The sequence below is a fragment of the Lissotriton vulgaris genome, chromosome 9, assembly GCF_964263255.1.
Source record: "Lissotriton vulgaris chromosome 9, aLisVul1.2, whole genome shotgun sequence".
Classification (NCBI taxonomy): domain Eukaryota; kingdom Metazoa; phylum Chordata; class Amphibia; order Caudata; family Salamandridae; genus Lissotriton; species Lissotriton vulgaris.
In genome coordinates this window covers 259,436,529-259,448,753 of record NC_141697.1, presented here as the reverse complement: position 1 = coordinate 259,448,753, position 12,225 = coordinate 259,436,529, and the positions used below count along the sequence as shown (strand labels likewise).

Here is a 12,225-nt window from a genome sequence, read left to right as displayed (position 1 = left end):
CTTTGCGAGCTGGTGCCGCTGCCTTGCCAGGCCCCGGGCCAGGACTCCGAATACCATATCGGCTTCTATAACATGCTCCCTCACTAATCTCACACGACCCACACAGGCAAGATCATGGGAAAACCGGATCGCAATCAGCCAAAGATAACTTTTGACCAGACCAAAAAACAGCCGGATGGAAGCGAGACCGAAGACTCTCAGGTACAGATGGAGTCGAAACAAACGAGGATGGAGAAACAGCTGGAGACGATGGCGGCTAAGGCGGAGGATTTGGAGGCCAGGTCTAGGAGGAGTAATATCCACCTGATGGGCGTTGCCAAGACCACAAACACGGGCCCAATGGAACAATATGTGGAGAAACTCCTTATCTCTATGCTTGGACGGGACACCTTCTCGGAAGTGTTCACTGTGGCGAGAGCGCATAGGACATTGGCCCCACGTCTGGCCGCAGGGTCTAGACCGCGGCCCATCATAGCTAAAATACTAAACTATAGAGACCGGAAGGCAAGGCAACTTGGCACACTCAGTGAACACAATAGAGACCGCTCACAGCTATAGACTAAATTAAATTTACAGTGAGGTGCCTAGTGATAATGAGGCATCTCACAAAAAGTGATAGACTGGCATCACACACCACTAGGTGTCATGCTTCATCATCTGCCAGTCCTCGCCCTCCAGAAACCGCGTTTGGTGGAGGGCGGGCATGCACCTGGAGACAGGGATGCACTTCTAAGTGAGTCGGGGCCCAAAAAGTGAAAATTAAAAGCCAACACAGTACACCCATAAATCCTTTATTCAAAAGGGAGCCTGTGTGGGTTTAAAATGGAAAGTGTGGTGAGTAAGGATCCTATTATCCCGTCACCGCTGTGAAATTATTTTAAAAGGTAGGTCAACATGTTTTTGCCAGTTGTCCCTATGGGTATGTGGCTTTCGTCAGGACCATAAAGAGGGGGCTCCAATCTTACCAAACGTTGTTGGCAGTACCACTGTGTGGGTATGATCACTAATCACTCTCCACTGACTGGGTCCATTAACCTATGGCGTATATATTGTTCTCTTTATTTTTTTTCTTTATTATATTGTAATCCACAACATCAATTTAGAATGTGGATGAATGCATTCATGAATTCTGAGACCAAATTTTATTGACCATAAATGCTTCATACTCTTGTCATAGGTTAATGGACCCAGTCAGTGGAGAGTGATTCGTGATCATACCCACACAGTGGTACTGCCAACAACGTTTGGTAAGATTGGAGCCCCCTCGTTATGGTCCTGACGATAAAGAGGGTGACGGGATAATAGGATCCTTACTCACCGCACTTTCCGTTTTAACCCGAACAGGCTCCCTTTTGAATAAAGGATTTATGGGTGTACTGTGATGGCCTTTTAATTTTCACTTTTTGGGCCCCCACTCAGAAGTGCATCCCTGTCTCCAGGTGCATGCCCGCCCTCCACCAAACGCGGTTTCTGGAGGGCGAGGACTGGCACATGATGAAGCATGACACCTGGTGGTGTGTGATGCCAGTCTATCACTTTTTGTGAGTTGCCTCATTATCACTAGGCACCTCACTGTAAATTTAATTTGGTCTATAGCTGGGAGCGGTCTCTATTGTGTTCACTATATTTGTTTTGAGGCCGACCGTCTCCCAATACCCTACTGCCTCTTGTTCTCTCCTCGGGCTATTGCCTGGGAAGTTTCTGTTCTCCAACTTGGCGCACTCACCCACGAAGGCATGAACATTTCTCTATACCCAGACTTTACCTCAATGGTGCAAGAGGCACGGAAAAATTTCATGGACGCAAAACAAACTGCGAGAGCTCAAAATACCCTATGCAATGCTATACCCCGCAAGGCTCAAGATCACGGTGGACGGTAAAACAAGGATCTTCAATGACGCATCGGAGGTGCAGAAATTCCTGAAGCAAAAAGAAAAATACAGTGTGAGGAGAAGATCACCGAGAAGCGAACAGGGCGATCAACCTGCAATGTCTGATGTTGAATAATTGGTATTTGAGTTGAGCGGGTCTGAATGGGGTGAGGCGCGGTCACAACTGTGACACTTGGCTTTGAAAAAGTTGGACGAGAGTACCTGGACTTCCTGATTACAGCAGACGGTACTCTCAGATAAGTGAACTTTTGCTGGACATTTCATGTACTCTGCAGGCTGCTTGAACACATGAGAGGACTGCTGCTAGTAATGTAACGCAGCTCATTCTTATTGTTTTTCATGGTTTCACATGTGTGACAGACATGGCGGGTGCGGGTAAGCGGGTAAATATGACATGGTGGGCTCAGACCCATGCAACGCTGGTTGCAGGAAACGGGTAGGCAGCTCTGACCCGCTTGCGTGAATCGCAGTTTTTGGATTGTGTATTTGTTTTGTTGTTTATCACCGAGTTGGGTGGGGGGCATATCGCAGTACATTATGGGGGATGTCTCCACTAAGGTTGGGGTGGTGGAGTGGGAGAGGGTGGTAGGGGGGGGGGGGGGAACAAAAAACTCTGACTGGCAGGCTAACGGCCGATACACTTGAGGCCGACACTTTCCAACAGCGCGCACATAGGGGGCTGACACTGGACTCGTCCACACATGATGGGGGGTCCCTTTAAAGATTGCAGACCGCTGAGACTCCTCACCTGGAACGTGCGCGGTTTACACAACTAGCAGAAAATACGCAGGATGCTAGCATACCTTGATAGACACAAAACTGATGTTGCTTGCTTGCAAGAGACGCACCTCACCGACACTCGCGAACACCATATCAGTAAACGATGGGCCTCATTCCGTCTGGCATCCTCCTATTGGTCCTATGCTAGAGGGGTCCTGATATGGGTGAAGCGTACGGTCCCTTTCACTCACCTTCAATCAGTATGTGACGACCAGGGGCGTTTTGCACTACTTCACAGTAACTTTGGGGGATCGATCCTAACTATAGTGAATGTGTACGGCCCAAACACGGACGACCCCGCTTTCTATGATAAAATATGGGCGACACTGAGGCGGACGCAGTCTGGCACTATAATCTGGGGAGGCGATTTCAACACCTGCTTAGACCCATCAATTGACAGGTCATCTGGCCAGGACAGATTTGGCAAACGCTCGGTCAGGGTTTTGAGGGAAGGGATGTCTGAATGGGCTATGCTGGATATATGGCAACTGAGACACCCAGATAAATTGGAGGGTACATGTTTTTCGTCCACACATCTCACGTGGTCTAGGCTGGACTACTGGTTAGTGACACAGAACGTTTGCACTTGGAACACGGAGGTGGCCCACATTCCTAGGACATTGTCGGATCATGCTCCAGTTTTGCTCCCACTAGAGATACAGACGCACACCCATAGGCAGTTTACTTGGAAACTGAGACCCACGGCACTGCAGGACCAGGTGTTTCGGGAGGGACTGCGAAAGGCAATAGTGAGTTCTTTTTTAGCAAAATACAGGCTCCGTCCGGAGCACGCGAACTCTATGGTAGGCCTTTAAGGTAACCATACGTGGATACTGCATTAGCACTCATGTGGGTATATTAAAGGATATTCAGAGTCAACTGGAGAAAATTGAAAATAACATTAAGGCTTTAGGACCAGTACGCGGCGAACCTCTCTGCCTCTATACTGGTTGAGATAAGACAACACATTGACAAATATGAAGGCTTCGCAGCAGATGAAGTGAAATACATCTCCTGTAGATATGTAGCGAGGAACTATGGCGAGGGTGGTAGGCCAGGTAGAGCACTCTCTTTCAAACTTAAGCCAGCACAAACAATGGCGCAGATAACCGAATTTAGGTCAGCGTTGGATGAGTCGGTGTATGATACGCCGTCCATATTAAATAGTTTTATTGACTTTTATGCACAATTGTATACGGCCCGTGATGTGCCCCCCGATCCAGATATATGGCAATACCTGGATGACATAGGATTAGCATTGTTCTCCGATACACATAGAAAATATTTTTGTCTCCCAATCTCCAAAGACGAACTGGTAGAGGCCTTCAAATCACTACCCAATAATAAAGCCCCTGGCCTAGACGGTCTTCCCGGGGAATTCTATAAAGAATATTGTGATATACTAGTACCCCACTTTGCGGAAATGCTTGAAGAAGCATATGAAGAGGGCACACTGCCAGACACCCTCACAGAAGCTTTATTAATAGCGCTCCCGAAGCCGGGAAAGGACCCCCTGAAATGCGAATCCTATAGGCCTCTGTCACTAATCAATATAGATTCAAAGATCCTAGCGAAAATTGTAGCGAACAGAATACGCCCACTTCTCTGTAATCTAGTATTGCCAGATCAGGCTGGCTTCATGCCAACGCGATCTACTGCTCAAAACCTGCGCACGATCTCTCTCTCTCACCAACTAGACCCGGAAGTGTCGGCGGCTGCGGCCCTGCTAGACGCCGCAGAGGCATTTGACTCCGTGGAGTGGAGGTTCATGTTGTCACCGTACGCAAAATGGGGTTCCCGAAACCGTTCCTGAATGGATACTAAACACCAAAAGCACGAGTGTGCGTTAATGGCTTAACGTCCGATCATATCTTAATAACTAGGGGTACGAGATAGGGGTGTCCTCTATCACCCATGCTTTTTGCTCCGATACTTGAACCACTAGCCTGCAAAATTCGACAAAAACACTCTGACACAGCCCTGCAATTCAATCTTAGGCCAATTAGCATTTCATTATACGCAGATGACATGGTACTCTATACTACACACCTGGATAGACACCTGAACCCGCTCATAAGAGAATATTTACAGTATGAATAGTATGCCGGTCTCAGCATCAACTGGGACAAATCGGTGATAATCCCTCTTGACTACCATTACTGAGGAGCCGGAACTAGACTACTCTTTAAAGTGGAGCACTGACCCAGTCAAGTATTTGAGGATATGGATCCACAGAGACAGTCATAAGGGAAAACTATGGGACGGCAATGACTAAACTGGAAGAACAAGCGGAGAGATGGATATAATTGCCCCTTTCCATGGCTGACAGAATAGCCCTCCAGAAGATGATTATATTACCCAGGTTTCTGTATTTGTTTTGGAATGTCCCCATATGGCTGACAAACACTTTCTTTGACAAATTGCGCTCTGTGCTTCAGAGACTGACATGGGCCGGAAAGCAAGCCAGAGTGAGTTGGAAAGTCCTCACCCAACCGTACTACCTGGGGGGATTTGAAGCGCCCGACTTACAATTGTACTATATTTGCGCACAAGCTCAGCACGCACACTATTGGACGCGCTCACATGCATTTATGCCACATGTAGCAGTGGAGCATGACAGCATCTCCCCGAAGCCGCTGCTGACGGAACCCATATCCTACACACCAAAAGACACGATAAACACAGCAAAGAACACCTCGAGGGCATGGCATGCACTGGCGCGAAGAGCGAACAAAATACCAGTACACGCGCGGGCCTTGCCAACAGCTCAACACCCCAACCTCTCAGTGACACAGGAACCCAGTATGCTGACTGTTTGAGGAGATGGGTTTCGGCACAATGGGTCAAGCATTCCCGCATAACACATTTCTCCGATGGTCAGACCCTGTCTTGTGTGCACACCAAACCCCGATGAAAAATGTTGCATACTTGCGCTTTCGCGTGGCCATGAATTCGCTTTACACTTCGTTCCCTAACGAACCTGATCAGCTAGCGACGCTACAGGCGTTGCTGATGGCCCCGTCACGCGCACACACTTGGTAACAAGACTCTACACTGCAACGTGAACAGGCCACGGAGATTACGACACCTAAATGTAGATGGGAGAGGTTGTTGGGTACACATCTTGATGAACAGGACTGGCAGTATAGCTGCGCAGTTCACACTCCTTACCTCTAACTGTAATCTACGCATAATTAATTTTAAATTTCTACATCAGGTGTACTACACGCCCGCAAAACTACACAGGCTTGGACTCAGAGACTATTACTCCTGTTATCGCTGCAATGCACCTGGTGCGGACTTTCTGCACGTTGCGTGGCCCTGCCGGGCCTGCAGGCTTACTGGCATGCGGTCACGGGGGCATTGCAAACCATGCTTGGGGAGCATATTCCGAACACGCCGCAGTCGTGCCTATTGGGAATCAAGAAACTCAAGCAAGCTAGACGTAGGAAGTTTCTGGCAGTGGCACTGCTCCTTGCGAAACGTAGAATAGCGATCATATGGGGTAGTAAGCGACCGCCTAGGCTCAAAGACTGGATCACTGATATGACATATTGTAAGTCGACCCTAGAGGTCTATGCTGAACAACTACCAATGGCGTCCAGACCCAGGGACTTCTGGGAGCCGCTGGCACTATATTTGCAAGACACCTCTAATTAAACACAATACACGACTGTTAATCATGTCACACACTGTTGTGCAGGTATCCATGCAAAAATACTTGTCTGAAAGGTGGTGGATAGATATGTACGGATCCGTGGGGAGAGGAGGAGAAGTATTACGCTATCATTGATATCTGTCCTGCTATGTGTGTTTAAGTCTGTTGGATTTTATGTACAATACGATACTACTCTACAGGTGTAAGCTGTAAATTGCACTCTTTGCTATACGACAATGTCGGATGTGTGTCTGCTGGTCAGGATAAAAAATAAAATATATTTTTTTTTAAAAGATGCGTAGCCTATGAAGAGAGAGTTTTCAATTTATTGTAACTCTTGTTTCTGTAAACTTTATATTTCACCTTTTCTGAGTTACTGTAGAACAAAGAGTGCAATTAGAAACACATAAAAACAACATTACCAGTGTGCACTTATCCCAAAATCTTCTAGTACCACACTGTAACCTGCCAGAAAATTGCTCTGTACTGGAACCCTGGATGGATTGCTCCATCATTCTCTGAAAAATATATTTTTCTTAAACTGATTTTCTATATGTAAATATATATTATTTCAGTAGCGCGACCCTAGCCAAAAGGCAGCACAGCGCTGTAAAATCTCCAAGACAAAACTCATGTCTGGACACCTGTGCTAGATCATTGAAAGACATACATATAAACATTTCATGCAGCACGGCTCAGTAAAAGAAGAACCTGCGCTGTGTTGCAGGAAAGAGCAGAATAGCACCAGTTTTTCAAATATGATGCTTTGGAATGGAGATTGAAAGACCTGGCATGCAAGTTACAAAGTGAACCCTCACATCAGCTCTCTGTTCACTCCCAATTCAAACTCTTCACCTCTGTTCCCTTTTCTGTATGGGTTCCTTCCTCTCTTGCCATTCCTCTGCCTCTCCCCTTCCCACATTCTTTCTCTCAGTTCCCTTTACCTCGCCTCTTATATGGCCCCCTCTACCTATTTTCTCTGTTCAATCTTCTCCCGGTTACCCTCAGAATCCTTCTGTATCTGCTTTTGCTCATTTCTCGGCCCCATCTAATTCTGTGATCATTTTTTCTCCATCCATTCTTCTCTCCAGCTAGCAGATCCCAGCTTGCTTTTCTCTTCTCTCTCCGTTCACTTCCATTGTTCCTTTCTGTGGTTTACACTCTGTCTGTTGTATTGCTTCTGCCTGTGAACTCAAGTTTACTTTCAGCAACACAACGCTGCTTCTGGCATTATCATTCATGGTACTTGTATGGAACTGAGAAAACCTCCTATTAGGTTGGCTGTCAAACTCTGCTTGAAGTGTATTCTTCGCTCGTTTTTTCATCTTTCAATATGTCCAGCTATGTGTAACTATTTGCTCAATACTCCAATGTGTAATATAAAATAAAGAACATAAACCTATTTTAAGGTGTACTTCTGCCAGCTGTTTATGTTATAATCGTGCGACGTTCTCAGATGGGTCCTTAAAAATAGCGTTTGTCCTGAACTTTAACCCTTTGACCTGAATTTTTACCGTCACTGTCCAGAATGTGCCTTCTTGCCACTTGGTCAGCTTAATGCTACTCAGGGTGAGTCAAGAGAACCAGGATGCACCCACCAAGATAGGCCGACTTCATAAAAAAGAAATCGGAGGAAATGAAAATGTGTTCAACGACATGCAGACATCTGTTACCGCTATGTCGGGTTATCAAGCGACTTCACCCAAGAGGTGGGGTATCCTTACGATTAACTACTGCAGTTCAGGGAAGAGGTCATGTAAGGAGTGTTAAAAGGTGGATGGGGTTAGCTGAGAAGTGGAGTGCTCATTGGTGGGTGAGGCCAGGAGTACTTGGTTCACAGGTCGGGATGTCTTTGGTATCAGACCAGACAGGCCAGACAAGGGAGAGGCCACGGTAAGCGGCTTAAACTTCACAGCTCTCAACCTGTCAAAAAGTTACTCCGTGCCCTTTTCATGCGCTCTTGGAAAGTGTTTCCGTTTAGATGCACTTGGTTTCATAATTACTTACAAATGTCACTGCTGGAAAGCGTCATGGTTTCTAAAATATCAGGACAGAACTCTGTGCACCTCTCCTTCACTCTCCTCAGCTTCCCGACACTGCCCTCCCCCTGCCCTTGGGCCCCGTCTGTCACACCCCTGCCTTCCCTCTTCCAGACAGGCCGCGCCCACCAGTGAACCCCCGTGCCCCGCATGTCTGCCCCCTCTCCAGCCCGTACCTGGCGCAGAGCCCCCAGCCCGCGGCCGAGCGCCCGGGACACAGGTCGTGACAGCAGGAGCGCCATGATGAAGCCGGGACGGACCGGAAGAAGGGCTGGGACGGCGGAAACCGGCTGGGAGAGACCAAAGGAGTAGGGGTGAACCAGGGAGAGAGGAGGCACCGTTGGGGGCGGGCCCAAGAAGGGGCGGATACTGGAAGAAACCAACAGCGGAAGGGGAGCCTGAGAGAGACTACAATACTTGGCTTCGAAAGACAGGGGGAGCGAGTACTGGAGGGACCCGTGGGTAATAAGCAGCGGAACACCTGTTTTTTATATCATTCTATTTGGCCCACTTTAACGCTATTACTGTAAAATGGCTTTGTGGTTGTCTATTTGATTACTGTGTTCCTTCCAGTCCTATGACTGCATTGCCAATATTTGGACAGGGTCCGGTTGCGAAGAGGGCGTTCGGCTGGTGCCCAAGCTTAAATGTGGGCCGGTTTTGTTCCCATACGTTAGCCAGGGTTGGGGCCTGCTCACGCTGCTCTGTTAATCTAGAGAGGTCGCAGTATCCCCTGCCCAAACTTGCCCATTATCAGGTAAGAATAAGAATGGGTCAGCCTAAGAAGGTGTAGCACACCCACCTTAGTGCATGACAGGGAGGTATCGCCTCCACAATGCAGAAGAAGTCCTACTTACCTCGTGTGGTTTTTCATTTATGATGAGCAAACAAAATAAAAGTGCCAGAATGCAAAGTAAAACCCATGATTGAATTATGTTAAATAAAAAGTATGGGAACTGTGATGCTGCATGCAGTGGAGGCGGGGTCAAAGGTGGGGCTACATTTTTTAAATATATTCTGTGGTTTTTCACCATCAGGTACCTACATATAAAATAACGCCCTGCTTAAATAAACAAACATTTGTAATGCAATAGGTCTAGCATTTACGAGCGCTTGAGCTACTGGGAATGCAATAGCTTAAACTCACACTAATGCAAGACCTATTGCATTGCAAATACTTGTTTACTAGCACCGATGCAGCACTTTCACATCTATGTAGGCCGCGCCCCTTTCTTTAGACAAGCCGCGTCTAAAGAAAGGGGCATGGCCGACATTAAAGTGAAACTGCGGCATGGTGCACGTTGACAAAAAAAGCATCTTTTGTAAAGTTGACAAACTGATGTTTTATTTTGGCCAAAGCGCCCATGCCGGGCTTTAATTTTAATAGCGGTCACACACCTTTCTTTAGACTCTGCTTGTCTAAAGAAAGGGGCTTGGTCTCCATGAATGTGAAAGCGCCGCATGGGCACTAGTAAACAAAACAAAAAAAAGTACGCGCGGCTACTATACTGGAGGCAGACCACGTTGCGAAAATAAAGAACGAAAGCCTCTATAGTTAAAGCGGACCGCCATTGGTAAATACAATAAAAATGGGCAGCGTGCTGCGACGTAGTGGGTGGAATAGGGGGCAAATCATTAAAATAGTGCTTACAGCCTTGAATAAAGCAGGCCGTGTAACATGACAAGTAGAAGGTCCAGTCATTATGGGAGGTAACAAATGCAGACAAGGCAGCAGTACCAAGGAGGGACTAACAAGCCTAGTAACGACTCGGAAGCCAGCGTTTACGTAGGACAAAGACACAAGCCCATTAAAAATATGGGTGGAGAGTGGGTGGGGCTTCAAAGCCATACTCTAATACTGCAAGCCTCGCAGCAGCGCATGCGCTGCCCAGGCTTGACCTAAAAATGAATTTAAAACAATGTTACTCGGTGGGAAATGCACTATAGTACAATATGAAATCTCTGTTAGTGAAGACAAGGCAGAGGACTGTGTGTAACCAGAGGGCCACAGAATTACATTTTGGTTAGTGCAGTGGAAAATAGTGACTTGTGTATTTTTAGTGCTGTGAGGTCACAGCCTATGACAGAAAGCACTACAAATATGTAAGTCATTATTTTAAACTTGCATTATACACAGTATAAGAGACTGATACAAAATGCACAAAAATGTTTAAGATATATTAGTGCTTCCAAAATATAGATTTTAGTCATACCTAGACTTTATGCAATGCAAGTTTTTTTACATAACTGTCCCTTCAACATCTTGTCTGGGGTAGTAAGTGCCATATAAATACAATTACAAATAAAAGCGCACACTTCACAGCACAGTTGTTAACTCTTTGCACTACCACTGAAAAAGATAAATCTTTGTAATCACAAAGCTTTGGGTGCTTTAATCAATTAAAGCCAGTACGGACACCCAAGCATCCTTTACATGTGCATATTACCCTTTACATTTGCAGAATTAACTTGTTGCACTCATTTGTGTTTCTTTCAAGAAAGCAGGCATTCTGGCAGGAAATCTTGGTTAGCGCTCTGCCGACTTCGGTTTCACAGCACATGAGAGTCACTGAATGTCACTTCCGATGAAGCATTCACCATCCCGGGACGGTTGTCTTTATCCAAAACGAAAGGGAACCGTTTTTCATAAATCAAAAAAGTATTGTTGCATCATGCCCCTCAGGTCCCGCCCACTTTTACCTCTGCTGGCACATGACGACTTGAAAGCTTTGGGTCCAAAGCAGGGACATAAAAAAACTGATTTACACTCTTTAAAAACATTCAGACTTTCCATGGTTAGATACTATTTTACTCTGTTTTTGGCATGCACACAAAAATGAGTCCCTCTGGTCCTCGTAACTGTTTCACACTCGTAGAAGCAATAAATGCACCTGGGTTTGGGCCCACCCTGTGTTGCCTGTCAGTAACTTATTTAACTTCTCGTGAAATCATAAACTCTAATTACACGTATTTCTTCTCATTTAATATTACAAAAGTCTTCTTTATTTTCCAATAGAGTTAATTCCAGAAGCAAGGAAAGGCATCAGACAGGAGACCAAGAGGAATACCATGAACAGCGAGTCCTTATCTGCATCCTAAAACCCACAAGCAACTATCACCGCTCTTTCTGCTGTTTACCATACCCATATTAGTCAATATATTAGCATAACAGATGTTAGAGGAGTTTAACTTTGGTGAATAAGCAGGAGTCTCTTGGAATTGAAGGTTAGAAAAAGTCACTGGCTACTAAAAATGAGACTGGAGCCTCTAGGACCTAAATTGAGAGGGCCTTTTGCATGGAACCTTGGTGTTAGAATGAGCCTTTGGGGCTTAGGGGTAAGCAGGAGCTTCGGAACCTCAGGGCCATAGTGTGTTCAGAGCACCAGGAGAGCTGACAGTAAACAGGAGTCTCATTGAATCTCATGGGGAACGGTGCTTCAACTGACTTGAGGGTGAACGTGAGCTAGGTAAAAGTGAGCTAGAGATACAAGCCCTAAGGGTGAAGAGAGATCTAAGTGTAACTGTGTGTGTGCAGGATTCCAAGGCTCCCAGGAGTGAGCATAATTGCAAGCACACCTGAAAGTGAAGAGAAGCCTCTTGGGTTCTCAATGTGAGTAGGATCCTCAAGGATGTGAGTTTGAGCAGGAGCCTTGGAGGACCAGAGAGTAGAAATTAGTTTAAGGGCCCTGTGGGAGAGTGGGTAGTTTTAGGACCAACTGATGAGGAAAAACCTAAGTGTCTTAGTCTGAGCAGGGCATCCAGGTCTCTGAGACTGAACAAAAGTCAAACCTAGGGGTAAACATTACTCTTCAGGGACCTGGAAGTTAGTAGAAAATAATGATCCCCATGAATGAGC

The 12,225-nt window shown here is 46.3% G+C and overlaps 1 protein-coding gene across 1 annotated transcript in view; it reads right to left on the bottom strand.

Annotated features, from left to right (window-relative positions):
• The window catches only part of DLST (dihydrolipoamide S-succinyltransferase), a 122,102-nt gene extending 113,406 nt beyond the window's left edge, over positions 1 to 8,696 (bottom strand). Inside the window, exon 1 of the mRNA XM_086937502.1 lies at positions 8,546 to 8,696. Within this exon, the coding sequence (XP_086793628.1) occupies positions 8,546 to 8,611 (66 nt within the window). The 5' untranslated portion in view covers positions 8,612 to 8,696. The remainder of the gene's footprint in view (positions 1 to 8,545) is intronic.
• Positions 8,697 to 12,225: the final 3,529 nt, after the last annotated feature.